Source organism: Penicillium crustosum, assembly GCF_028827405.1.
Source record: "Penicillium crustosum strain IBT 35664 chromosome Unknown utg000002l_segment0_segment0, whole genome shotgun sequence".
Taxonomy (NCBI): Eukaryota; Fungi; Ascomycota; class Eurotiomycetes; order Eurotiales; family Aspergillaceae; genus Penicillium; species Penicillium crustosum.
This window is the reverse complement of record NW_026623123.1, coordinates 6,587,438-6,614,394: the sequence shown is the minus strand read 5'-3', so window position 1 is coordinate 6,614,394 and position 26,957 is coordinate 6,587,438. Positions and strand designations below refer to the sequence as shown.

At 49.1% G+C, this 26,957-nt stretch overlaps 13 protein-coding genes across 13 annotated transcripts; 8 read left to right on the top strand and 5 right to left on the bottom strand.

Annotated features, from left to right (window-relative positions):
• Positions 1-63: 63 nt before the first annotated feature.
• On the top strand, positions 64-2,125 carry N7487_006033 (putative acyl-CoA dehydrogenase; the record flags this gene model as incomplete). Its single annotated transcript, XM_056873780.1, has 4 exons — positions 64-169; positions 220-436; positions 494-556; positions 610-2,125. 4 exons carry the CDS (start codon positions 64-66, stop codon positions 2,123-2,125), a joined length of 1,902 nt encoding a protein of 633 aa, XP_056731500.1.
• Positions 2,126-2,792: 667 nt separating this feature from the next.
• N7487_006032 (uncharacterized protein) lies at positions 2,793-4,953 on the top strand (the record flags this gene model as incomplete). Its single annotated transcript, XM_056873779.1, has 3 exons — positions 2,793-3,365; positions 3,422-4,449; positions 4,515-4,953. 3 exons carry the CDS (start codon positions 2,793-2,795, stop codon positions 4,951-4,953), a joined length of 2,040 nt encoding a protein of 679 aa, XP_056731499.1.
• Positions 4,954-5,091: 138 nt separating this feature from the next.
• Positions 5,092-6,996, bottom strand: N7487_006031 (fungal specific transcription factor domain-containing protein; the record flags this gene model as incomplete). Its single annotated transcript, XM_056873778.1, has 3 exons — positions 5,092-6,069; positions 6,125-6,885; positions 6,984-6,996. 3 exons carry the CDS (start codon positions 6,994-6,996, stop codon positions 5,092-5,094), a joined length of 1,752 nt encoding a protein of 583 aa, XP_056731498.1.
• Positions 6,997-7,287: 291 nt separating this feature from the next.
• Positions 7,288-8,109, top strand: N7487_006030 (enoyl-CoA hydratase/isomerase family protein; the record flags this gene model as incomplete). Its single annotated transcript, XM_056873777.1, has 1 exon — positions 7,288-8,109. One exon carries the CDS (start codon positions 7,288-7,290, stop codon positions 8,107-8,109), a length of 822 nt encoding a protein of 273 aa, XP_056731497.1.
• A 194-nt stretch (positions 8,110-8,303) lies between these two features.
• N7487_006029 (PIG-F family protein) lies at positions 8,304-9,526 on the bottom strand (the record flags this gene model as incomplete). Its single annotated transcript, XM_056873776.1, has 4 exons — positions 8,304-8,457; positions 8,520-8,806; positions 8,872-9,185; positions 9,466-9,526. The coding sequence occupies 4 exons, from the start codon at positions 9,524-9,526 to the stop codon at positions 8,304-8,306; spliced, it is 816 nt and encodes a 271-aa protein (XP_056731496.1).
• A 462-nt stretch (positions 9,527-9,988) lies between these two features.
• On the top strand, positions 9,989-11,893 carry N7487_006028 (fungal specific transcription factor domain-containing protein; the record flags this gene model as incomplete). The annotated part of the gene is made up of 4 exons (XM_056873775.1): positions 9,989-10,002; positions 10,169-10,685; positions 10,741-11,076; positions 11,135-11,893. The coding sequence occupies 4 exons, from the start codon at positions 9,989-9,991 to the stop codon at positions 11,891-11,893; spliced, it is 1,626 nt and encodes a 541-aa protein (XP_056731495.1).
• An 11-nt stretch (positions 11,894-11,904) lies between these two features.
• Positions 11,905-13,287, bottom strand: N7487_006027 (Peptidase C45 acyl-coenzyme A:6-aminopenicillanic acid acyl-transferase; the record flags this gene model as incomplete). The annotated part of the gene is made up of 2 exons (XM_056873774.1): positions 11,905-13,099; positions 13,148-13,287. 2 exons carry the CDS (start codon positions 13,285-13,287, stop codon positions 11,905-11,907), a joined length of 1,335 nt encoding a protein of 444 aa, XP_056731494.1.
• A 457-nt stretch (positions 13,288-13,744) lies between these two features.
• Positions 13,745-15,760, top strand: N7487_006026 (uncharacterized protein; the record flags this gene model as incomplete). Its single annotated transcript, XM_056873773.1, has 10 exons — positions 13,745-13,915; positions 13,975-14,055; positions 14,110-14,159; positions 14,219-14,678; positions 14,730-14,867; positions 14,922-15,022; positions 15,084-15,175; positions 15,226-15,359; positions 15,421-15,563; positions 15,613-15,760. The coding sequence occupies 10 exons, from the start codon at positions 13,745-13,747 to the stop codon at positions 15,758-15,760; spliced, it is 1,518 nt and encodes a 505-aa protein (XP_056731493.1).
• A 1,359-nt stretch (positions 15,761-17,119) lies between these two features.
• Positions 17,120-20,233, bottom strand: N7487_006025 (uncharacterized protein; the record flags this gene model as incomplete). Its single annotated transcript, XM_056873772.1, has 3 exons — positions 19,882-20,233; positions 19,484-19,639; positions 17,120-19,407 (listed from the first exon to the last, which is right to left on the bottom strand). Exons 1-3 carry the CDS (start codon positions 20,036-20,038, stop codon positions 17,120-17,122), a joined length of 2,601 nt encoding a protein of 866 aa, XP_056731492.1. The 5' UTR covers positions 20,039-20,233.
• Positions 20,234-21,738: 1,505 nt separating this feature from the next.
• Positions 21,739-22,258, top strand: tim9 (protein transporter TIM9; the record flags this gene model as incomplete). Its single annotated transcript, XM_056873771.1, has 3 exons — positions 21,739-21,746; positions 21,849-21,918; positions 22,044-22,258. The coding sequence occupies 3 exons, from the start codon at positions 21,739-21,741 to the stop codon at positions 22,236-22,238; spliced, it is 273 nt and encodes a 90-aa protein (XP_056731491.1). The 3' UTR covers positions 22,239-22,258.
• Positions 22,259-22,605: 347 nt separating this feature from the next.
• Positions 22,606-22,887, bottom strand: N7487_006023 (uncharacterized protein; the record flags this gene model as incomplete). Its single annotated transcript, XM_056873770.1, has 1 exon — positions 22,606-22,887. One exon carries the CDS (start codon positions 22,885-22,887, stop codon positions 22,606-22,608), a length of 282 nt encoding a protein of 93 aa, XP_056731490.1.
• Positions 22,888-23,359: 472 nt separating this feature from the next.
• On the top strand, positions 23,360-24,861 carry N7487_006022 (bifunctional alcohol dehydrogenase/S-(hydroxymethyl)glutathione dehydrogenase; the record flags this gene model as incomplete). The annotated part of the gene is made up of 7 exons (XM_056873769.1): positions 23,360-23,380; positions 23,443-23,457; positions 23,547-23,552; positions 23,612-23,660; positions 23,758-23,893; positions 23,943-24,580; positions 24,647-24,861. 7 exons carry the CDS (start codon positions 23,360-23,362, stop codon positions 24,859-24,861), a joined length of 1,080 nt encoding a protein of 359 aa, XP_056731489.1.
• Positions 24,862-25,756: 895 nt separating this feature from the next.
• N7487_006021 (putative 1-aminocyclopropane-1-carboxylate deaminase) lies at positions 25,757-26,854 on the top strand (the record flags this gene model as incomplete). Its single annotated transcript, XM_056873768.1, has 1 exon — positions 25,757-26,854. The coding sequence occupies one exon, from the start codon at positions 25,757-25,759 to the stop codon at positions 26,852-26,854; it is 1,098 nt and encodes a 365-aa protein (XP_056731488.1).
• Between the last annotated feature and the right edge of the window lie 103 nt (positions 26,855-26,957).

Here is a 26,957-nt window from a genome sequence, read left to right as displayed (position 1 = left end):
GCAATATCATTATGAGCGTTCCGTTTGTGATTTTCAATCGCATCCACTTCTAACAATCACGCCATGTCTTCCCCACAGCCTGCAACAGCAGATACCGGCTATATCACCGATCCTGATCCGTTGGAGAATACCTACACGTCAGATCCCAGCCTTCAACGGACACTGGCATGTGAGTTTCTTATTTATATGTAGTTACAGTAATCACTAAGCATTATCCAGGGTACCTACCATTTACTACATTGCAATCTGTACAGCCACACCTCACGCAATTCGGTGCCGAGGCTATTTCCGAGCAGATTCGTGAATGGAGCGCCGATGCAGAGCGCAATGTCCCATATGTGAAGAGCCACAACGTTTGGGGTAAGCGATATGACTACGATCGATTAGTGACCACGGAAGGCTGGAAGCAATTGGGAAAATGGGGTGCTCGAAATAGGTATCCTCCACAAAACGCCTTTAAGATGACGTGCATGATCTAACGCCATCCGATTAGGATCGTCTCGGCGGGCTATGATAAGGGATTAGGGGTCGATCGGAGAACAGTTCAGTATGCGCTGTGAGTATTTTATTGTCGATCTTTCTACGCTATCACTCATGCCATAATCCCAGGACCTATTTGTACTCTCCCTCTTCTGGACTCTACTCCTGTCCGATTAGTATGACCGATGGTGCTGCTTTTATTCTCTCATCAAGAATCAACAAGCTGCCATCTACGCATCCTTTCCATACTGCGTTCCAAGGGCTGATCTCCGAAAAGGATGATCATTGGACCTCGGGCCAGTGGATGACTGAGAGAGCTGGTGGAAGCGACGTTCAAAATACCGAAACATGGGCTACATACTCGCCTCTAGCTACCAGCTCTGGCTCCGATCCCTTAGGTGATGGGGAATACCTGATCAGCGGATTCAAGTTCTTTTCCTCAGCAACGGATGCGAACCTTGCTCTCTTGCTCGCGAAAACGCCATCCGGGAAGCTAAGCACGTTCCTCGCACCACTGCGACGGACCGTGGTGGGTGCTGACGGTATCCCCAGAGTTGTATCTAATGGCGTCAGGATCCACCGACTGAAGAACAAACTCGGTACCAAAGAATTACCAACTGCCGAATTGGAACTAAAGGACATGCGTGCGCACCTCCTCGGGGAACTAGACCAGGGGATCGTGACTATCGCCCCTCTTCTTAATGTCACTCGACTTCATACCTTCGTTGGCTCACTTGCTGGTTGGCGTCGAGCAATCAGCATCACGAAAAGCTTTGCAAAAGCAAGGACTACCGTTGGCGAACCGCTCTGGTTGATCCCAATGCATCTGCGACTCCTCGCGGACTTGGAAGTAAAGCATCGAGGAGCAATGAATCTTGCATGGTTTACCGTTGCTTTGTTTGGAGTAGTTGAGGATCAAAGACCATCGTCTAATAATCTCGCGCATCTACCTCAACCTGGTAAGGAAGCCGGGGTGGTTTTCCGTACCTTGACAGCCACCGCCAAGGCCGTCATCAGTAAGATGGCCACTACGGGGATTCAAGAATGTCAGGAATCTATGGGTGGAGTCGGGTATATGGATGAGGCTGACGAGCCCGAATTCAATATCTCTCGGATTTTGCGTAATAACGCAGTTAATTCTATCTGGGAGGGTACTACCAACGTGCTAGCCAGCGAGTTTGTCCGCTTCCTTATCAAGAAAGACAACCTGAAGATATTCGAAACATGGCTTGGTCGTACCTTGACACTAATTCAGAGCACAGATCTGCGGAATGCTCTGACGGCTGCGTGGTCAGCTTTGCGTGTTCGGTTCACGACTCAGGACCCCGCTTCAACTGTTGCGGATGGCCGTCGCTTTATGTTTACTCTGGCTTGGATTCTATCCGGTGCTCTTCTGGCGCTTGATGCTGAACGTGATAATGACCCTGTGACGACAGAAATCGCCCGTCGCTGGATCTTGAGTGCTGAGGGTGGCGTGGGAGAGCATGTGTTCCATGATATTGTTACAGTCCGTGGCACTGCGAGCGCTACTTCTGGAGGAGAGGAACATGTGCAATGGGACTGCCGCATTGCCTGGGGAGTCGATCTGCCGGCGAACCGTGCATCTGGTCACCGATCCTTGCAAAAGGAGAGCTCCAAGCTTTGAGAAAGCCAAGTACGAAGACTGATGCCATATTAGCATGTAATCTTCGCATTCGTATATTTATCTAGCTGTTCTCAGATAATTGTACATATGTGAACATTCGACCAAGACTTCACATTCCAACATTAGCTGTAGAAAAGAAATGCCTTCGGTTATTGGTAAAAGAGATACCATTTAACAACCATAAGCTCAGATTGCATGATTTGCCGAAAGAGATCTCGGGGGTTTGAGGTTAGACACCTATATTGACAGTAACAAGATATTCAGAAAAAAGACACACGGTGTTTAATTACTTACCCCACAAAATCAAGCCTCCACCAAAATCTTATATTCCCTCAGTTTCGTGCGGGGGTTGGTTGCATCATCGGCCGAGCAGCAGCATCGACCCTATAGAATGCATCATATACCGCCGATTCCGTCCGATTTTCACCGACGATCACCGAAAGAGCCTAAAGTATGGGTGTTTTTAGCAATGCGTCAGATTTACCGGAATGAGATTATCCATGCGGGTATTAAATGGCCGGGTGCCGAATGCCGGCGGGCTATTAATGTGCTTATTGAGAGTAGCTTTGTGTCTTCTGTCTGTCAATATAAACCACTCTGTACTCAATCAATTCCGAATATAAGTACCTTCAAAGTCAATAACCGGCACCAGGGAAATAAATAAGAAATGGTAAACCCTACGAAGAGCAACGGTGTCAGGCCTCGTCCCATCTGGGAGCCTACCACTCCCCAAGACCAAATACCCATGAACATTTATCGTGCACATATCAACAAGAAGTTCAATCAACAGCTTCGCTCCTCTCATGATCTGCATCAATGGTCTGTTGAGAATCTGCCAGATTTCTGGATAGACCTCCATGGCTATACGGGAATTATTCCATCATTGCCTCCGACAGTAACATCTGCATTCGATCCTAGCACGCCAATGGAGAAGGTTCCCAAATTCTTCCCCGGAGCAACTGTCAACTATGCAGAAAATGTTGTGTCTGGACGGGACTTGAACAAGACAGCTCTTGTTGGAGTTCGAGAGGGCCAGGATCTGAGTGGGGAGGTGTGGACATGGGGATTGTTGAGGGAGAATGCCAGAAAGGCAAGGAGTGCTTTGCTCCAGGCCGGTATTAAGGAAGGAGATCGAGTTGCTGCTATAATCTCGAACAGCGTCTGGTCAATCGGTCTGTTCCTAGCGACTGCGAGTATTGGCGCGATTTGGACCAGTATTGCACCGGATTTGGGTGACGAGGTATGTTCCGAAGGAATGAGAACCACTGGAGAAAAGAGACTGATTGGAAATACTAGGGCTGTGTTTCACGGTTGCAACAGGTCACTCCACGACTTCTCTTTGCAGATGCCGAGTCTACGTACAAGGGGAAAATGCGATCGAACGTTGCTAAGATCCAGAGTATCGTGAAGGCATTGCACTCAAAGCCACAGGTGTTTTTGATTCCCATCACGGGGACCCATGAGCCGATATTCCCTAGTCTCGATCACTTCCTATCGACTTCACGACAGGAGGACAAGCTAGAGTTCAAAAGAGTGTCCTTCTCTCATCCACTCTATATATTATACACTAGCGGCACTACCGGTCAGCCCAAATGCCTGGTGCACAGCCACAGCGTTATTTTGCAGCACAAGAAGACATCTGTACTACACAACTCTTTGACATCCGAAGATGTTGTTTTCCAGTACAGCAGTACCTCATGGGTCTTGTGGAATGTCATGGTCGGTCACCTGTCCGTAGGTCCGACTCTGATTCTGTACGACGGATCTCCGTTGTGGCCAAGTGCTAAAGGACTGGCAAAAATCGCAGAGTATCATAAAGTCTCATACTGGGGCTGCTCTCCTCGCTACCTGCAGGAGCTCGAGATGACCGGCTGCATCCCGAAGAACGAGTTCGACTTATCGTCTCTTAGAATGGTGCAGACGGGTGGATCTCATCTAGGTGAAGACCAATATTACTGGTTCTATCGCACATTCCCTTCGAGTGTTCATCTCACCAGTGTAACAGGTGCAACGGACTTGGCGACTTCTTGGATCGGGACTGACCCTGCAGGTCCACTGTATCCTGGAGAAATCCAGCTTCCTATGCTTGGACACGACTTGGACATTGTCGATCCTGCCACGGGGGATTCGATCAGGACTACTGGAAGACATGGCGAGTTTATTTGCCGCAAACCATTCCCCTCAATGCCGGTCTTTTTCTGGGGCGATAAAGATGGATCGAAATACAAGAGCGCGTATTTCGAGAAATTCGAAAATTGTTGGGCTCAACACGATTGGGCGAGCTATAACCCACAAACGAAAGGTTGGCAGATTCATGGAAGGAGGTAAGTTACATTTCCCTGTCAGTATAACCTGGGAAGGAACTGCATGCTGACTGGAAACCCGACAGCGATGGTGTTCTGAACCCACAGGGTATTCGTTTCGGGTCGTCAGACATATACTCGATCACCGAATCTGCTCCTTTCAACTCGGTCATCTCAACCACTTTTTGTGTGGGGCGTCGACGACCTCATGACTCTGATGAAGTTGTATTCCTGTTCGTCATCATGCAGTCTGGAAAGCCCTTCACGGGCCAACTTGCTGTGGAGCTCAAGGATGCAATTCGAAAAGGCTTGAGTAGTAAACATGTTCCTCGTTTCGTGATCGGGGTCAAAGAGGTTCCTATGACGGTGAACGGGAAAAAGGTTGAAACATTGGTCAAACAGGTCATTTCGTCTGGACAGCTTCCCAAGATTATTAGCAGCACCGTTGCGAATCCTGGATCTCTGGATCACTTCAGGCAGTATTATGATCTTGAGGTGCAAAAGAATAATAGAGGTAAGCTATAGACGACATGTAGTCTAACCGATACAACAAACTCCATGTGGTATTTTGAAAGCAAAATGCGAGACTTTTGTACATAGAGAAAACAAGACATTAACCAAGACCACTTTTTCTGTAACGCCAATTACCAAGCCTTGTTGTATTCATATATTAAGTAGCCAGGAGCCACTCCAGTCAAATCCAGCACCTTCCCAATTATTGCTAAATGGGTCCAAACTAACATCAAGGGAAGCAAAGTCGTAAGTATCCGCCTGCTGTCCCGGTGGAGCATCAAGGGACCGAAGGGTATCAGGGTCTTGAATGTCGGCCATGGTGCAAGTAGGCGTAATCCCCGTGTTCCCACTAGTGGGATCCGAGCAATGTCCAATGGCTTGCCATTGTTTGCAAAGTTTTGTGTCGAAACCCTCAAAGAACGAGGCAGCATCCGGGTCGAGCGTAGGCGAGGGACCCTCGAAGGGGCCCAGCTCTCGGATTTTCTCGGTCAATTTGTTCAGTGCACGTAATGGCCCGACCGCCGAGAGCCACCGTTCAGATAGCTTTTGGAGGCAGAGTTTCATGACTGTTAATTCGTGTTCGGCGGTACTCTGCAGGTTGGCATAGCGACAGCTAGATAGGAGTGACAGTCCAGCGCATAGTGGATAGAATGCAAAAACAGGACCCAAGTATCGAAGCTCATCGCGAAGCAAAAATTCCTCGTAAATACCGGCAATGAATGAAGATGCGACTAGCGATGCTGCGGGCGGTACGCTACCTGGCGTAGGCGAGCGATGGAGGATAGTGAGCACCACGAAATACATGACCAGCAGCTGTTGCACTTCAAGATTACAAATAGCCGCATCGTCTTGATCTGCGACAGACGATCGTAACCTTGGAATGACTTGTTTTGCCCATCGGTAGACGGCGTTCTCAAGATCAACCTGCCTTTGGCGAGAGATTTCCTTTCGTAGATGGGACTCAACCGTGTCTCCCAGAAGCCGGGATATCGTGCAGTAGGCTAGGAATAATTGAGACTTAAAGTTGTTCACAGGGAAATCATTAAGTGATGGTGGAAGCACATCACTGTCGCGTAGATTGATAGTTCGTGGTCGGCCGACGCCAACAGAAATTATATTGTCTCGCACCTAAGTATGTTAGCGCATGACACTTTGTGTATTCCACATTCAAGGAGATCCATACCACGAGAGACCACCACAGCCTTCTCCGGAAGCCCCGATCTCGAGAATTTGGCGAGGGTTCCTTGTGTAGCCCAATCTGAAAGGCCATTGCTCCGGCTGTTCGAATCCAAAACCCGCTGGTATCAGTAGAGACATCCTCGGGCCCAACCGGATTATACCAATGCAGCAGGCAGGCGGCCACAATAGAAATTAAAGGGTTGTCACAACCACCAAAAAAGAAAAGTAATTTCGCTCGTCGATAAAACACTTCGCTAGACCCATAGTCCAAATGAGCTTTAGAAACTCTACTTCCAGCGAGAAATATAGCCTGAAGGAGCAGCATTGATCGCAGCGCACTCTCATCTAGCCATTTTGGGTCCACAACCGGTGTCCAAGGTGCACAGTGCATATTAAAACTGGCCATTAACTCTTTTTGAACTGATACCGGAGGCAACTCAAAAGCACCTTGATCGCGGAGCATTTGCATGTCAGTTGCCGATGCTTTGGGGTTGGTATATGTAGTTTCGCGACCGGGTTTCACCATATTTTCATCAAACGGAACGCTGCCGCCGAGATATTCACTGCGACCGCGATAACTCTCTTCTTTAATGAACGGTTCGCCATTATTGGCGACCACGACTGCATTGGTTTCAATTGGAACCACTCCGTGAGACTCGCTCAAAGAATTTCGCTGTGAAGCTACTTGCGCCTCTGGTGACTCGGGAGGAACCTGAGAGCTCCGCGGCGTCTGACTCAAGGGAGCAGAGATTAACACATTCCGCCCTGGCGATAGGCTGTTGGTGAATCTCTTGCGCTTTCTTGTATATGGTCTGAACGGAGTTAATTTTCAATTATTCGTCTTCTCTTGAGGTTGTACTTACCTGCACTCCACATCTGACTTTTTGCAGTTGGTGCAGGGGTCTTGCGTCGCATAATCGCACCTCACCTATAACCATTAGCGATTACTCGAGAACACGCCAATGGATTATTAATGCGACACCTTTCTTTTATGACAGATTATACATGCTGAAGACATGGTGCTATGCCCGACAGCGTAGATCTGAGTGGCGGAGATGGTTGGAGGAGGTCGAGAGAGTGGGGTTTAGCCGAGGTATGGAAAGTCTATAAAATGTTCAAACAGCAACATCTCGCTTTCTTTGATAATGGTCTCCTTGGTTTCTGGATATGGCGGAACATAGCAGAGTGACTACAGATACTTCCTCATATTCTGGTATCTCGGTGATTGCAATCAATCGCCCTGATAGGAAGAATGCCGTCGACCCCTTGACTGCGAAGGCGCTCTATGAAGCCATTCTTGTTTTTGAGGATGACCCGAAGCAAAAAGTGTGTGTCCTGACAGGTACTGGCAGTAGCTTTTGCGCAGGAGCCGACCTCCATAAAGTTGCACAGGCAAACGACGACAAACCCGGCGACAACCTCCAACCTATCGCTGGACGCAACTTGGGGCCAATGGGTCCCTCCAGACTCATTATAAAAAAGCCAGTCATATGTGCTATCTCCGGGTACGCCGTCGCAGGAGGACTAGAGCTGAGTCTACTTGCGGATATGCGCGTGGTTGAAGAAGACGCAGTCTTCGGTGTCTTTTGTCGACGCTGGGGTGTGCCTCTGATTGATGGAGGAACTGTCCGGTTGCAAGCCATTGTCGGGCTTGGTCGTGCCTTGGATATGATATTGACCGGTCGGCCTGTGAGCGCCCAGGAAGCGCTGGCCATGGGACTTGCCAGTCGGGTGGTTCCTAAAGGAGAATCATTAAAGGAAGCTATTGGGATAGCAAGGCAGCTCATCACATTCCCTGAGATATGTCTCAACACAGATCGCCAGTCGTGTTACTACAGTGTGTATGAGGCATCTTCGTTCCAGGATGCGATGTCCCAGGAGTTCAATGCTGGGAGCAAGGTGATTTCGCAGGAAGCCATCGCAGGTGCAGCGAAGTTTAGCAAAGGCTCAGGGCGGCATGGTAGCTTCAAGGATCATAGCAAGCTGTGAATAAAAAGACGCTCTCATTAAAGAAATTTACATTATCAAATTAATTCTTTGGATATCTAAAACCAATTATAACTGGTGGCGGCAGACTTGTAAGAGCTTTTTGTGCTAATACAAGCAATACAAGCCAGGCATGTATCTTCAGAGATATGCCGTATTGTGCAAATATAAAAGGACTCAACGAAAAAGAAAAGTCCCTAATTAGTCTTCTTTTCGGTCTCGCTCACCTCCGAAGTGAATTTGACACGCTTGCCGTAAACCAATGGAGTGCGAGCAAGCAAAGAGCCAACCGCATATCCGATGTAGGCTCCAACGAGAATCGTGATTGGGAATGCTTGCCAAGGTCGGTCCCTTCATATATTGAGTTAGTCAACTATTTGGCATTTGAAGTACAGTATGAACATATAACTCACCAGTCAAGAGGAATAGGAATAGCGCCGAACCACGCCCCCAAGCCTGTGCCGAGCGCACTGCCCCAGACCGCATCAGCAGGACGGGCAATGCCCCAAACCTCGTTCCAAACGGCGCGATCCAGCCCATGGGCGTAGATCAGAGCCGTTGCAGATAGAACGGCCATGTGGGCCGCACATAAGACGGTCTCGGAATTGTGCGTTGTGAGCGGGGCGCCGAATAGAACGAGAAGAACTGTCAGAACCGGGGTTGCCAGGGCGAAGGTCAGAGAGAGCGAAAGCAGAGCCGGCTAGAAAATCATGTCAGTATCGATTGACTCGCAGTTTGCACCCAATTTAGAGAAAGATCGCGTACCAGTAACCGGGACCAAATGCACGCCCAGCTGTTGGCGTGCTGCTTCCGCTTTCCATGTTTTCCATGACGTACAGCACCACCAGGCCCAGATGACCGAGGACTTGACTTGCCATCAGCCGGGGCGGACGCGCTCGTCTCTGTTGACGGTGTCGACCCGGCGGGCGGAAGACAAACAATCACGTAGAAAATTTGTACAAGGGTGAGCCATGGTAAGGTGGAAAGAAGCTCCCTAGTGGGATCAGCAACCACTGCTTGAAAACGAGTAGCGCCCAATGCCAAAAGGAGTGCTGGGTGCGCAATTGAGTAGATCCGGGCTATCAGCGAGGGGAGGATGTTGACGGGAGGGGCGGATGGTTTCTCGTCGGAGGCCTGGGGGGGTCAAGGAGGATGCCCCTGGTGTAGAAGAGTTATCTGGGGCCATTGCAGTGTTCAACAGGCAACTTTCTGTGGAAAACAAACCCTGAGCAGCTCTCGGCTGATTCGGGGTGGAAATGGGAGGGTCTTCAATGGGGATGACAGCTCGATAGTGATTGGCTGAGTGGCCTTGGTGCCGTGTCTCCCGATCTCCCAGGCAGAATAAGTTTGCTGCCTTACCTCTCAGGAATAGAATCACTTGCGCATCACTTCCAAGGTGGTTGTTACTCAAATTGTCCATATTTATCTACATGAATACATGGTTCATGAAAAAATTGTAGCTCTTAATGCAGTAGATAATCGTTCTCGGAGTGCTGTATTTTTTTTTGTTTTAGCATGTCTTTCCATATTTCTCCAAAATAATCGGTGACAGTATGATATTTTTCTTCAGGCTCTTTGAAAATAGAGAAATTGAGTTTCTAGTTGCGTCGCTATCTTTTATCCTCGGTTACCCGCTCAACCTTGGAAGGTTATTATCACTCTATATCTAGCTGCCTATATAGGTTAGTCTACCCACTCGGGGTAGATATAGGTGCATTCTCCCCTTCAACCTCCCCGCTAGATCACCTCTCATCTTGTTGATGCCACCACATCGGAGAACTCGGGCATCTATTGCCTGCGAGCGCTGCAAGCGCCGTAAGACAAAGGCAATTATATGACGCTGCTTTTAAGCAAGCGACAATTACTGACAACAAATAGTGTAATGGCGAGCTCCCCGTATGTTCGGCCTGTGAGCGGTCAGGATCCAGTATGCTTTGAAAATCTATGAAATGAAAATCAGTGTGGAGATTCTAAGAAACGCAGATTGTACATGGCCAACATTGCCTGGACTTGAAGCCCTCCAAACCACAGAGCACACGCAACTGTTACAACATGCTAGCAGACTAGAAAGACAAGTCGCTGAGCTACAGAACCGTCTCCGGTCCCAGAGGAATGAAAGCTGCACTCATGAAGTTGCCGCACATTCCATCTCGCCGGTCGACTACCATGGCGAGCTATCGACAGATGTTGTGCTTTTGAGTATGAATGCCGCTGCCGAGCCATCATTTATCGGTGCAACGTCGGGCTTCTCGCTTTCAAGGCTCGTGGAGGGAATCTTGTCTGAGTCTATGTTAACCGAAAGAGTCAGAGGTGATGACACTACTGTTTCTGATCAGACACCAATGCGAGAGCAGTCTGTAGCCACGGACCAAGAGGATGTGTTGGTGGATACATTTTTTAAACGAGTGCATCCTCGATATCCATTTCTTGACGAGGTTTCTCTTCGGAATGTATTCCGTCAGACAAACCGAGACGAAGATCATAGTTCCCCTAATCTCTTCTTACTGTATATGGTTTACGCTATTGCTGCGAGGACCATTCAGCTACACCCTGAGATGCGTCCATGTACAAGACCAGAGGTATGTCACATCACAGGATCTCAAGAAAAGATATTCAATTCTGAATCCTATCTAGACATACTTTACACGCGCCCTTCACCATATCGACTCTGCTCTAGCGAGCCAGAGCTTGCAACGGGTCCAAGCCCTCCTGTTAATTGCCCTCTATCTTCTCCGAACTCCTAGTAATGTGTCAAATCTTGGAAGTTGGCACATTATTGGGCTTGCCATCAGACATGCGGTCGAGATGGGTCTTCACCGCAATCTTCGTGATTCTCGGGCGCGACAAATGAATAAAGAGGACCTGAACCTGCGTAATCGTGTCTTTTGGAGTGCGTACATTTTGGATCGAGCGGTCTCATTGACCCTTGGCAGACCATTCGCCCTAGCAGAACATGAGATTGACGTTCCGGTAATTTCCATTTTATTTCGAACGAGTATGATGACGCTGAATACTTATCAACAAACAGGTACATGACTCGCCAAAATACCAATCATTCACCCACATGTGTCATTTACGACGGCTGGAAAGCCGCATACACCGTGAAATATTTGGAGCCGATGTACATGAAACTTCTGACGAAAAGATCGACTGTTTCCGGTATGAGCTCGATGCTTGGCAACTCGCTGTCCCAGTTCCGATAGATGCCTCCTTCGTTCTCCCAGGTTACTCGCTATACGATACAAGGGAATTCTTTGATATTCAATACAGCAAGGCACTGCGTATGCTCCTCCAGCGACGTATCACTACACCAAAGAAAGAAGCGGAAGGAGAGATTTCGAAGACAGCAGAGTATATCGCACTGAGTGCTCGGGCATCTGGGGACATCTGCCAACATTACAAAGTGCTCCATCAGCGAAGCCCGTTGGGTTGGAATCTCCTGGCGCTACATTCCATCTTCACGGCTGGTCTAACCCTCCTATACGCCAGCTGGACTAGGAAGGACAGACCTGACCTCGTCGCGTTGGAAGACATCCGAGCCTGTTCGAGTGTTCTGTTTGCCATTTCAGAGCAATGGCCGTCGACAAAACGGTTTAGAGATATTTTTGAAACCCTCGCGCGGGAGATGATGGATATTTTGAAACGGAGCCAACCCCCGGATTGGAACGGATTGTTTCCAGTCGATACAAACGCGTTCGGGGGCGAGGGCTTCTGGTCGATTTTTGATGATTTAGTGGAAGATGATTACATTCGCGATCAGTTTAGGCTTGAGGAAATGATGGGCTAAATTATATTCTTTCATCGCAACTCAAAATCTTGAAATGTTCCCTCGCACGGGCAACCTTTACACACTCGCACCGTGCGTTTAGACAGATTATAAACGACACAACAGACAGTCGACGTGGGTCCAGAATATGGCCCGGAGTTCTCCTCTTTGGAACTTTTTGCTTCAACGACATGCTCACATAGACTATGCGGATAGCCTGCATGGTCCCGGAATGCTGCCACAATATCCTGTTCGATCAAATTTTCCTTTTGTGCCTGCTTGCACAGACCTGCTTCAAGTCGATCACCCCGATACCATGAGCTCCCACCGAGGTATGTATCCGCGATTTGGGTCTGTGACAGGAAGGGGCCAGTCTGGAAGTGGTTACTGTGAACAAGGTACGGCTTTTCCGAACCCGATGAAATGACGGACCTGAAGATCGTCTGCGGTGTCACTTCCAGGCACATGCCAATATCGTCGGCAGATGAGACCATCATATTAAATGCGACGTGGCGTGGGGTTCGGGCGATGCACTTCAGTCCGACTGAGTATTTAGACTGCTCAAGGAAAAGCCGTCGCAATGCCCCAGAGGGAGGGATAGGGGTTGACAAATCGGGAGCTAGATCCATGTTGCTCTGCAGGGAATTTGCTGTGAGGCCTAGCCCGGCGCTGTTGCACCCTGAGCGGCCCAGCTGACCCGCCTCGGTGACAAGGAACATTGACGGGATATTTTCGGAGGGATCAGGATGAATCTCAAGATAGATAATGGCGTCTTCAGTGACAAGTCGGTGAGACATATCCCAGTTCTGCGCAGTGAAGACTTCCCGGTTCCTTGTCGCAGGGGCGAGAATGATTGCGGAGGTGCATTCTTCTGCAACTTCGACCTGCTGTTCTTCACCGACAGCCTTTTCCTCGGTAGTAGGATTCTTCTCGGTAGGTTCAGCAACTTCGGATACCTTGGGCTCTTCGACAGTGACTTCGACGGCAGACGTCTCCTGAGAAATTTCAGGAACGACTTCCACCGTCTTGGGCTCTTCTGCGGCGGGAGTTTCGGGAACAGCCTCGAACTTTACATGCGAGAGGTCATATCGCGCATTCAACATGACGATGTCTTCGACTGTAACACCAGCGCCAGCGGCAACACCGCGCATCTCTTCCCATCCTGATGGCCAGTAACGTTGCAGCCCAGGAATATAGCAGTTTTGGATGACTCTCGAAACCGAAGACCTAGAAATCAGCATCCTTCAGCATATTTTTGGAATCAGAGTGACATACCATGGTCCTAGTTTGCCGGGCTGCTTATAGTGCGTGACATTGAGCTGGATCTTCTCCTTTGTTTGCTCGCCATAGGAGAATCCACGGTCATAGGGCAACCCGTTGACTACCACATGCTGATAAAACGGATGCACGGACATATTTTCCCTGGAATTGGAGTATCCTTCGTGCAGGTCTACCAGAGAGTCAATTGGCTATCGAAGAAGCTTATCCAGAAGATTGGCGTTCTTTATGAACGATTTACTTCGGCAGTCTCCCGACGTCGCAAATGGTTAGGGTAAGGCTATCTCGGGGATATCGGTTGCTACCGAGACATCGGTAGTAGCCGATATTTCGGCGTAGCCGATGCTTAGCTCCCGGCTATGAACCCCTGTTATATCTCTAGTATCATGACTATCATTACCCCAGGTCAGGTGAAGGAGCGGCATTGATAAGGGAATTAAAAAAAATACTGCGGGGAATATCGCTAGGTCCAAGTGGCTGCAATGGGAACCGTGGAGTACTTATTCTCCTTCGGCCGCCAGAACCATATGCCCCTTTGCCTACAAACAGAAATACTCTTTAGAGTGTTCCCCAAAATCTAAGCTGATTGCAAAAATGGGAGAACACGAGATACAGGAGGCTGCCATCCCCCAAGCGGAGAAGACTATGCGTGACAAGGGATGCGACGATGCCGCAGAGATGTTTAACGGCGACCTGGTGCTGGAGTACAGCGAAAGAGAAGAGAGTATTGTCCGCTGGAAGCTAGATCTATCGCTTGTCCCTATGGTAAGAATCAATCTCTTACCGCCTTCTGTCAATACACATGTTGAATACTAAGTGTGCAGATGCTCATCAGTTATCTACTCTCTTTTGTCGACAAAGGGATCTTGTCGACAGCGGCAGTTTATGGGCTTCGAACTGACCTGGTAAGGGCATATCCATCCAAAGGCTTATGGTTGTCCTCAAACTAACTGTTCCAGCGCCTTGTAGGTCAACAGTACAGCTGGTCTAACTCAATATTCTACTTCGGGTATGTTGCTCGATCCCATCCCCATCTACTCTCTGGTCTAATGTACTAATGTAACACAGGTTTTTGATCTGGCAGTACCCCAACTCTATCTTTATGCAGCGACTACCCATCGGCCGCTGGATAGGAAGTATGGTATTCCTCTGGGGAGTGTGTGTCGCAGCCACAGCGGGAGTCACCAATTTTGCAACGCTGGCCGTCGCCCGGTTCTTCCTGGGCGTCTTTGAAGCATCCAATAACCCCGTGTTTACCCTCCTAGTCAGCCAGTACTACACCACACAAGAACATGCATTAAGGGCGTGTTTATGGTGGGCTGGTGGTCCGATTGCAGCATTTATCGGTGACGGCGTGTCGAACGGAATCGGCCATTTCCATGGTGCATTGGGTAGATGGCAATATCTGTACCTAATCTTCGGTCCAATCACCATGGCCTGGGGAATATTCCTCTTTTTCGCCATGCCTTCCTCCCCAATGACTGCGTGGTTTTTGACCCCACGCGAAAGGCAGATTGCGGTTGTCAGGGTAAGTTTCATTTTCAACAAAACGGGATCGTGTGGCTGACGTATCCGTTAGGTCTTGCAAAATCATACCGGAATGAAGAATCGGCAGTATAAGAAATACCAGGTCATCGAATGCTTCCGCGACCCCCAGGTGTTGATGCTCTTTGCTATTGTGTTCCTTCAATGTATTCCCGGTGGCGGATTGACTGCTGTGAGTGAACAATACTACACTCAGTGCATCACTTCGGTGACTGACTCTTTTTAGTTCAACAAAATCATTCTCACAGGCCTTGGCTACTCAAGCGTCGAATCGACAGTAGTTGCCATGCCCGAACATGCGATTCAGCTTGTCTCAGTACTACTCGCGTATGTTTCTTCCACTTTCTTCCAGCTCTAACTTCGCATGGTTCTATTTCTAACAAATCAGTGGTGGAATCTGTTCCTATATTGGCAAAGGACGATGCATTGCGATGATTTTGAGTAATATTTGTGTACTCGTCGGGAGTGTCCTCCTTTACAGTGAGTACCAACAATCCTCATTTCCCTCTTAATAATATTAATCGTTGCAGCCCTTCCGACCGACAGAAAAATGTCGCGCCTAGGGGCCGTTTACTCGCTCCTCACATGTACTGTCTCATACATCATGTGCATGTCGATGATCTCATCCAATGTCGCTGGATTCACTAAGAAGATGACAGCAAGTGTAAGCGCATCTACACATTCCTATCTCACAAGAAATGATGTTGACTGAAAGTGTCATTTAGGTCATGATCTTTGTTGGTTATTGTGTTGGCCAAATCATTACGCCGCAGTTCTTCATCTCTTCCGAAGCACCAACATATCCCACAGGATTCCGCGCATATTTTGTCACCGCGTCGATGATGATTGTCATTCAAGCCGCTTTAATGTAAGTGACCACTCAACATCTAGAGGCTGTCACGTTCTAATTTTTGCAGGATGTATTACCTAAACGAGAATCGACGTCGTGATAAACGTAGCGAAGCAACGGTCGTCGCAGACGAGGGTGACCAACATCATATTTTAGAGACTGATTTGATGGATTTGACGGATCGGGAGCAGCCGAACTTCCGATACACTTGGTGATGGAGTTGACAAAGTGATATCACCATGTGCTTAAGCAATAGTATTAGGAGGGTTATATGCAGACGCACAGTCCTTACATGACGGAGAAAGAGAAGACAGATCTTCAATTTATAATTCGTATTCAGTAAACATTCGGACTATTCAGATATCAAATGAATGAGAGGTGGCTTATAACCAAGATAATAATCCCCAACAAGACGTGGTCAAATATATGTATGTAGATGCGCACTATATATTTCCTTCTGGCCTTCCATTAGAAGAGGGTCATGCATTGCTACAACAGTCCTAAAAACACATTCGAAACATGTCTCTTTATTTACTTGAATGCATCATGCATATATTTGTACATGTAGGTGACTAGGGCGCCCTCAATGGATTTGATGATCTTTAAAGCATCACAGCAAGCAGTTGTACCTATATGACGGGGCTCAGTATTATGTGGTGAAAAGCAATCATTCTTACCAGCACAAGGGAGTATCACAGGCTATTCCATGGTTGTGATATTCCTGCTTAGTCGTAGGAATAGCCCAGGTGGTGCTTCACTGACTCGTCAGTGAACTCGAAACCCCACAACATCCCTCTGTCTTGCATGTGGCAACACCATCTTCACCCTCAAATATGGGTATGATAAGCCATTGCTTCTTTCTCAGAGAGTTTCGAACTGTTAAATACCATCCGTACGAGGTGAGTTGACAAATTCCCCAGGATTTCACCGGCGCGGCATTTCAGCAGTGGACACACACCCTACACCTATACAGAAGGAAAAGCGAAAGAAATCTTGAAAAGCATCCCTATTCTTGCCATCGGGTTTATAACACTAACGCCAGACCGATATCGCAAGCTGAACCTAAGAATAGGGCGAGATCCGGGGGGGGACACGAAAAAAGATCAAGACAGACCGGCTGCAATCGCAGAGACAAGACGTACATTCATTCCACATGGCAACATGATCAACTGAGAATCCGCAAACGGGGTAATAATATGAAGAGAGCTTCGAACCATTGCGAGGAGACAGGGGTGGGTGAGAGCAACGGGATAAAGAATACATGGGGGGTCATTCAAAGGGAGCTCGGGAGGACAACACGCCATCTAATGGACGGCAAAGGGAGGAGAGAGTAACAAGAGCACGAAGACGAGGGCAAAGCCCATTCATCACGAACGAAAATAAAGATGAGAGAAACAACATCATCCAACGCCTCATGTGACGCCAATGCTCTGTGAATAAGCATACCCTCTCAAATGGTCAAACAAATCCTGCACAACTGGATAGAAGATAAAGGTGCAATCGACGGAAGAGCAATCGTGGTAATAATAGAAGCAGGAGAATGAAAACACTTTGTGAGAACAGTTTGAAAGGGATCAAGCAGCCGAGGTGGACGGTCCTGCGGTCTCTTTCGGGATTTCAGGGGACACTGTTGGCTCTGGTGCCAACACGGGCTCGGTAGCGGGGAGCTGAGCAGACTCCTTCTGTTCAACGACAGGCACAGCTGCAGTCACCTCGGGGCTATGCGGCTCTTCGGGAATAGATGGGGGAAGACCAGCGCCAGGCAAGGGAGACACGGGCGAACGCATATGCTCTTCTTTGGGCTGTTCACGTGGGACTTCGACTGAGATAGGGTGGCCATTTGTCGGCTCCGTAGCAACGGGAGCAAGAGGCTGGCTGGTGAGGGAAGGGTCATGCTCTGATCGGGTGGGGCTCTTTGTGCGCTCACGATCGTCCTTAACACCGTCCCGAACCTGAGCGACCTTGGCCTTGAACTTTCCGAACAAACTCTTCTTCTCGGGCTCTGATCCTATGGAGGAAGTGGTGCCTTGAATGCCAGCATCCAAGCTCAGTGGGTGATTGGAGAGGTCCGTGCTTTGATAGTGACCGCTGCCGAATGAACTGGTGCTTTGCTCAGCTCGGGGATTCGTCGCTAGTAGGGGTGGAGACGCGAAACCTAGTCCGACTTGTTCGCCGGTGCGTTTGGATGACCGATGGAACCGCCAACTACGCCGATTTTCATGGCGAGCAACATCTTCAGGCTGATCCATATCAGACTGATCCGTGAATGATGAACGCGAGTTCAAGGAGGGTGTGCGCGAGTTGTGAGGTCGCAAAGAATGGTCAGTATGAGGTTGCGAAGTACCCTCTACGGGAGCCGGGCTCGAATCGAAAGTGTTCTCTCGGTTGCCGAGTGTGGCAGCGGTTGGTGGTCTCGGAGTGGTGTCACCAACAGCAGCTTCTACAAATCGGTTTTCATGCTTAGGTTCAAGATCCGCACTAGGATCTACACTCGAGGCATGGAGTGAATTAGCCGAGCTTTGCGCGCTTATGCTTGCACTACCGGGAATGCGCTTCTTCTTCAAGCGATTCGGCTGCCGAGGTTCTTTCAGTTCACTATCAGTGGGCGGTGACTTCGTGAAAAAATTTGAAAGTTTGCGCTCACGGCTCGGGGTGACAACCTGTGGGGGTGGAGCGACCGGGGGTGAGGCGACCGCGGTGTTGATATTCTCATGTGGCCTAGCAGTTTCGCTGAGGCTAAGACGTTCCGCAGTTGCCGGAGGCAATGGGCCATGGGTTGACGTGTGCACATAGACGTTGCCAGGAGTCAGCGGGGTTGTCGATTTACTAGGGGTCCGCTGCTCAGGACGTGGCTCGGAAGTCTGCTCAGGGACTGGTTGAGGGGCCGGATGAGAGACCGACTCAGGAATCGGTGCAGGCTGCTCGGGCTCTTCCCGCACTGACGGTGTTCGACTTGTCGATCGAGAACTCTGATGAGAAACAGAAAGGCCAGAAGGATTGTTCGATCCAGTGTCGTTGGCTCGCGCATAACGTGCAGAGGTCAAGACGGGACCCATCTTTGAGGGCAGAGTGTTGCTTCGGTGGACACCACCGCCGCCGGCGGTGGTTGAGGTGGGAGTTACGGGGCTTTGAGCGTTGTTAGAGTGGCGGGAGTTGCGCGATGAAACGGAGACATTTCGTCGGATACTGTCTAATTTGCGATGGCTTTCCGTGTTCGCACTGGCGTTGGATACCGATCGTCGAACAGTCTGGTGAGTTGCGGGTCGTGGGATCCCTGCCTCGACCTCCTTCATGGTCTGCTCATCGGCAGCCGTGCCACTCATTCCGAACAGGAAGTGATCCTGATTCTCGATCAAGAAGATCAACACATCCTGACTCAACTTATATTCCTCCGGTGACATATCATGCTGGGGGTGAGACAGCATGCCTGGTTGAAAGATTGCAGACAGATTGGCAGACGGCATGCGATTCTGATCGGACTTTGAGGCGAAAACCGCGAGAAGATCGAGGATATAGAGGAGCAGCTGCTTGTTCAATGGGGGCAGCTCGATGATGAGGTTCTGGTATGTCTCGACAGCCTTTGCGTGGTCGAACTTATCGGCATCGTTTGTGTCCTTGCCTTCTAGGACTTGTCGCTGGTAGATACGCAATGGTTCACGGAAGCGTTCATAAAACTCCAACGGCACGATGGGTTCGGGAAGCTGGTTCAGGTATCGGCGAAGTACGTTTGCTGCATCGTGGACGGTGTATCCGGACCAGTCGAGTCCTTTGCCATATCGCTCGGGGGAATCGAAGACCTCCTGCAGATCTTTAATACGTTTGGCTGATCCGTTAAGACGAAATATGCCCTCCACATCCGTTGCTATTTTTTTTTAAAAAAAATGTCAGCGACAATTCATCGAGGACAATTCATCGAGTATAGTAAGGTTAATGCTAACCTTTCTCCTTTAAAAAAACTCCACACTTTGCAACAACAATAGGCACGTATCCATATATGAAGCTCTCGCCATGATCGTTCGTTAAGGAGATTGCCACATTGGCATACTTGATGCTGACATTGAGCGCAATCCCGAAGATGCCGCGGGGTGCCTCTTCTGCGACAAATGGGTCAGCATACCAGTTCGAGAAATAACGAGGAACCTGAACAAATCAACTGAACAGCGAGCAAAGTCCCCAGCTCCGACATGGGGAATTACAGCAATCATCTCCTGTGCGACAAGGGGAGTATACCCCGAGGCTCAGGGGGATGTTGCGAACCGCCGCGAGCCGGAGCGCTCCAGGAAACATTTACGCGGTCGCCTGTGTTCTTATATCGCATTCACGAAATATGGCTTACCTTTCAATTCGTCTTTTCTAGTGCTTCGTTTGAACTGCTTCCACCATGAAGCTAAATCTCGCTTCGATGGCGGGGAGTTGGAGCCGACCGGATCTGGTGAGGCGGGGAGAGGGTGGACAGGGTCAGCGCCCGGGTGCGACTTGCCGACCGTCACCATGGCGAGTCCGGAGGGCGACTCGAGATGGAATCGAAGGTACTAAGAAGCGGAGAGGCGCAGAGAAGTGGGTGTGTCGATCGAGGGATTCGGGAAAGTTGAAGGGGCCCTGCGTCACCGCCCTCGTGTGAGAAATCCTGGGGCTGGGCCCAAAATAGCACAGGCACGTTTCCGAGGCGAAGCAAGAGCAGAGATGGGATTCGAGAACGAGAGACTGAGAACAAAGAGGATGGGAAGAAAAGGAGGGAAAGGATTTGAGTTGCGTGAGTCTGATGGATGAAGGGATGCGAAAGGGCTAAAAGGTCAGGGTTTCGAAAGGGTCAATGAGTCGGGGGAGGGGGGCACGAGCCAAGAGCCGAACACATATGACAGAGATTATTATCTGGGTTTAATGCCTTGAGTATTGTTAAGGGGAAGTTTCTTTCTCAGAACATGAGACTATGAATAGCACAATATAGAGACCCAAGGTTCCCGGGACAAGTTAAAGATGGGTCAGGGTCGCCTGTCATATAGATTAAATTAGATCAATATACGGAGTACAGGTACACAATGCTACAGGGGAAATTTTGGATGAGGATATCTCATTTGCTACGGAGTACACGGTCCTACAAATTATACGGAGTACAACGTAGATCTCCTACTACTAGCCACATTTTTGGAATTTCTAGAATTTGAGCAAAATGTGAAGAACTGCCCCCGCCTGGGTGTACTACGATAGTCTGGAACCAACGGGTCCTGGATTGTCTGGAACGTGTCTGGACCCTTTTAGGGGCATTTTAGGGGCATTTTTTTTGGAGATCAGTCGCTTATATCGGGTTTCATATCTTCCGGACCAGGTACCGATTTTGATTTTTTTTGGTTCTTCAAATCACTTGACTTTTGGGTTTACCCCATGACCAATGAAGTTAACGAAGTATACAGATTCCAAGGTTATCTCTTCAATTGGAGCATATACATTGCCACTTGGTCCATTGCGGGAAAATATGTCTCGGGTATAGGGAAGATCGGCTCTCGAAAGACGTAAGGATCTCCTACTAATTTTCGAGTCTTTGGCGTTATTTCGATCCTTTGTAGAGTCCATTCTGGGACGCATATTCTACACATAGGGTTTGACATCTTATACGTCATTTGTATTGGTTAAAAGTGTAAATGGCATAAAACAGAAAGAAGATTTTTTTAGGCCTGGGCCGTAACTTCCCATCCGCGGACACGAAACCGTTTAAACTACATGCAAAAAGTCAGTGAGGTGGGACTAGCTGTTCATAGCGTCATGAAGTGAGGTTGAAGAAATATTGGTGACGTTGATATATCACGTGAATAAGCTACTCCAACTTTAGTATATTTCTCCGATCGGATAAACTATCCTGCGGAATAGTCCTGGAGTAGGTAGAGCTAATAAAGCATCAGTATCGTACATCTATCTATCTGATACTCCTACTATGATAAATATTAATTTCTCATTGTCCAAGATATTATGTGAACGAAAAAATTATGAAATTAAGGACCACGTGGGCTATACAATTAACAAACACGCGATGTTGATTATATGGTGGCCTGGTATCTAAGGCACACAATTTTAAGTCGCGTGGGCTAATATTTCTCCGGCACCCGAGAAGCTCAGAACCAGCGGAGCTGGCAGCTGGCAGGAGACTTGTGGAAAGCATCTTACCATCAAAACATCTTGATATCATTCATCTATCACAATGGACGGGTAAGTACCTTCTTTGAACCTTCTTTACTTTCCTGTCGTGTTTTTTATCCCATTGTTCCTCTGGATCATTCTCTGAGCAAACCGCTAATACTCAAATCACAGACTTAACGCATCGGAACAGCGCGAGTTCGCTTCCCGCATGGAGCGGAAGCAGATGAAGGAGTTCATGACCGTATGTGCCTCCTAACTCCCCCGTCGGCGATTCAACTTTGCGCTTATCCCCTTGCCTGTGATCCCGTGTTTACCATCAACCACCTGTCTTCTGCTATGATCAAGATCTAACATCCTTTCTTTCAGATGTACTCCAAGATGGTTCAGCGCTGCTTCGATGACTGTGTCAACGACTTCACCACCAAGTCCCTCATCAACCGCGAGGAGACTTGCATTATGCGCTGTGTTGACAAGAACCTCAAGAGCTCCGCCCGGTTGAACGAGCGCTTCCAGGAGCAGAACGCCGCCATGATGCAGAGTGGCTCCATGGGAGGCAACTAAGCGTCTACTTTTGATAATAAAAAACCTATTGTCGATGACTATTTTCTGTTTTGGCATGCATTCGATGAATTGGGTGATTGGCGAGGCGGCTCCATCGACCCGGTTGTCTCCGGCCCGACAATGGCTTTACATGGAGGTTTAGAGAGATAACAGCGCGGTCGATGACCTATTTGGCGAGGAAGCAGACAGGATCGGCTCCTTTCCGTGTACCATAGAAACTAGCACGGGGGATATCTACCTCTCCTCTCCCGGTGCTCAAAATACAAAAGACTTAACCAAATCAAGGAAGATGTGTGACCATGTATATTGAACAAATTTGCAAAATAGAGCTTAGATTGGGTTACCTTTCTCTCCTCAAAGTCGATATCTATCCCTTGTTATGCCCAAGCAACTTTGCGGTCGTGAATCCGGAGGGCGCGCATTCATTTTCCTTTTTGGGTGGGGGGAGGGTTTGGCGTACAAACTCGGAGTTGAGGGCTGTCGGATATTTGCTGCCGTTAACAGTCCACTCGGTTTGCTTTCGATTCAACACCATATCTCCCATTATCGGTGCTGGGAGTTGTCGGATGGATATAACGAATGTTCCGCGACTAATGAAGTTTTCCGAGGTCGGCGATATGCTGTTTTCATGCTGTTTTTGCCATAACATTATTAGTCTTATGATCAAAATACGAGAGAATAAAAATGCATCAAGGACCTCACCTAGTTGATTATACCTCTAGGGTTATATACATAGTGCTTACCTTGTATATATGTACAACATAGTGCACTCAGGTGAGCATATAGGGTATGTATACCCCCCCTATCAGACCTTCCCCGCGGAACACGGAAGCCTTCCCGATCACGTATATTTCTATTTGAACGGGAAGTGGCTTATCTTGAATTTCTCCAAGTGGGGAGAATCTTGGAAATGGTATGAGGGGAGTTCTAAGCTGTCACGGATCTCCAACTTCTTGATGCTTTTTATCTTTCCCCTCATACCCGGATCCACCCCCCACCCTTCAAAAGCCCGTCATTTTCCCCTTCTCTTCTTCTTCCACCATATTCTTGTGAGTGATTTTTTCCCCCTTGGCATTTTTGAACTTGCTAACATTGTGCTAGTTTGGAGATCAACATACACAATGGCCAGCACAGTAGGACAGGTAAATTACTATTCTCTCTTTTTTATTAACTGAATAACTTGGCTGACTCCGGGAATCTACAGACAATCACTTGCAAGGTAAGCTCGATCCGACCACCCCGCAAATATGACGTCGACCAGCACAGCTCGAATTTGTGAGTCATGGAACAGTGCTGAACAATTGACAGGCTGCCGTCGCCTGGGAAGCCGGTGCGCCTCTGTCCATTGAGGACATCGAGGTTGCTCCCCCAAGGCTGGTGAGGTGCGCATTAAAATCCACCACACCGGTGTCTGCCATACCGGTAAGCCCCGCCATCAGCCCCGCCCTCTGACACGGAAAAACAAATACAATGCCGAGGAAAACCCGATCTATCGCAACAATTTATTGACATGTCTCAGATGCCTACACTCTTTCCGGCAAGGATCCCGAGGGTGCTTTCCCCGTCGTTCTCGGTCACGAGGGTGCCGGTATTGTCGAGTCCATCGGCGAGGGTGTGACTTCCGTTAAGGTCGGCGACTACGTCGTCGCTCTCTAGTACGTTCTCGGCTCCGATCTCGGCGTCACAATCCACTGACAATCGTAGCACTCCCGAATGCCGTGAATGCAAGTTCTGCAAGTCTGGCAAGACTAACCTCTGTGGTAAGATCCGTGCCACCCAGGGTAAGGGTGTTATGCCCGATGGCACCTCCCGCTTCAAGGCCCGCGGCAAGGACCTCCTGCACTTCATGGGTACCTCCACCTTCTCACAGTACACCGTCGTTGCCGATATCTCGGTCGTCGCTGTCACTCCTAAGATCCCCACCGATCGATCTTGTCTGCTCGGTTGCGGTATCACCACCGGTTACGGTGCTGCTGTCGTGACTGCCAAGGTCGAGGAGGGCTCCAACGTCGCTGTCTTCGGTGTCGGCTGTGTCGGTCTGTCCGTTGTGCAGGGTGCCGTTAAGAACAAGGCCGGTATGATCATTGCCGTCGATGTCAACGACGGTAAAGAGGCCTGGGCTCGCAAGTTCGGCGCCACCCACTTCGTTAACCCCACCAAGCTCTCCGGAAAGACCATCCAGGAGCACCTTATTGAGATGACTGATGGCGGCTGTGATTACACCTTCGACTGCACTGGTAACGTCGGTGTCATGCGTGCTGCCCTCGAGGCCTGCCACAAGGGTTGGGGTGAGAGCATTGTCATCGGTGTCGCTGCTGCTGGTCAGGAGATCGCCACTCGCCGTAAGTTAACCCCCCATTGTTTCTCACTTCCCAATGTATATTCTCCTTGTCTAACACATGTCACAGCATTCCAACTCGTCACTGGTCGTGTCTGGAAGGGATGTGCCTTCGGTGGTATCAAGGGGCGCACACAACTGCCTGGTCTCGTCGACGACTACCTCAACGGCGAGCTCAAGGTGGACGAGTTCATCACTCACCGCCAGTCGCTAGACGGTATTAACACCGCCTTCGATCAGATGAAGGAGGGTGACTGTGTTCGTTGCGTCGTCGACATGCAATAAATGCAATATTTTGCCGATAAAAAATAACTGATGTGAAATATGACTTTAATTATTTCTTTGGATTCAAATATTTTCTACATAACAGTACAATTCATGCGGGGACATGGTCCTTTGTAGGACTAAGGCTGTCATCAAGGTCCTCAACCCCGCGGCACCTTGAGGGTGACCTCGGGAGATGTGTAAATCATGATATCAGCTCAATGGGTTGTCAAAGGCAATGATATCACTAAAGCTGTCGATCCAATGCAAATCTTAGGATGATATCAGGTCAATACCACGGTGTCGTAGATCGATTGACGGATGATCCAAACCACATAATCATAGCATTAGATAGTCTTAGGCCCTCAAGCTCGCAGGTGATGATGCCTGAGACTACCTTCTCTCTTCTTCTATTTTGGGTCTCAAGAGACTTCCAAACACTAAACACAATCTCTTTAATCATATCAATCGCCGCGGGACAGAATCAAAGATACCGCGCAGTTTATAACTGTGCCGGCGAGTGTCCGAAACCCCCACCAAGTCCGCACCAACGAGCTACTGATAAACACAACAATCTCGGTTCTACTTCGGAATAATGTCGCTGGCGCCCTATGATAGGCTGTATACTACCTGCATATAGCGTGATTAAGGTGCCGATGGGTCTAGGAGGGGCAGTCTTCTGTTATCATACTCCAACTCCGCTCGCCGCGGCGATGCCCGCGGCGATATCTATGAGGGGGGGTATATAGTCCACGATATGATAGTGTATTGAATCAACATGTTCCAAGTCTTCTTTATATCCAGTCTATCACATCAACTTTACTTGTGTTTATACTTTAAAGTCAAGTCTCTCTCCACCACCAAACCACCACACAACAATACCACCCCAAACACCCCAACACCTCTCTACAACATCATGACAACCTCAAAGCCAACAGACCTAAACCCGGTCACCCTACCAGCCCCCTTCTCCACAATCCCCCGAACTCCCCTCCTACTGGGCCCCTCACCAATCCACCCCCTTCCCCGCATAACCGCCGATCTCGCCGAAAACAACCCCCACCCGCACGTAACCATCTACGCCAAACGCGACGACCTAAACTCCGCCTACGCCTACGGCGGCAACAAAACCCGCAAACTCGAGTACCTCCTCGCGGACGCCCAAGCCCAAGGCTGCACGACCCTCGTCTCCATCGGCGGCGTGCAAAGCAACCACACGCGCCAAGTCGCCGCCGTCGCTGCGCGCTCCGGACTCAAAGCCCGTCTCGTGCAAGAGCACTGGGTCGACTGGACCGATCCCGGCTATGAAAGCACGGGCAATATCCAGCTGTCGCGGCTGATGGGTGCCGATGTGCGACTCGATCCGTCGGGATTCGGCATCGAGCATAAGAATACCGCGGCGGCGGTTGTTGAGCAGGCCAAGGCCGACGGCGAGAAGCCGTACTATATTCCTGCTGGTGCGTCGGATCATCCGCTCGGTGGACTTGGGTTTGCGCGGTGGGCGTTCGAGGTTAGGCAGCAGGAGGCGGAGATGGGGGTTTTCTTTGATACGGTTCTTGTTTGTGCTGTTACTGGGTCGACTTTTGCCGGGATGATTGCTGGGTTTAAGTTGTTGGAGAAGTTGTATCCGGAGGATGCGAAGAGGAAGGTTATTGGGATTGATGCTTCTGCGACGGTTGAGGCGACCAAGGCGCAGGTTTTGCGTATTGCGAAGAATACTGCTGCCAAGATTGGGCTTACGGAGGATGATATTACCGAGGAGGATGTTATTCTTGATGAGCGGTACCATGCTGGTATTTATGGTGTTCCTGATCGTCAGACTTGGGATGCGATTGAATATGCGGCGAAGATGGAGGCGTTCATCACGGACCCGGTTTATGAGGGAAAGAGCTTTGCGGGTATGATGGATATGATCCGTCGTGGGGAGATCAAGGGTGGGAATATCCTGTATGCGCACCTCGGTGGGCAGTTGGCCTTGAATGCTTACTCCGAGCTTGGTCGGACCAACGAATAAAGACATAAATAGAGACATGCATGTATTTAGGAAATGGGAAGACACTTACGTATATAATCTACGGTTTTATGAATAGAATGTATGGTTGTAGCAATTTAGGTAT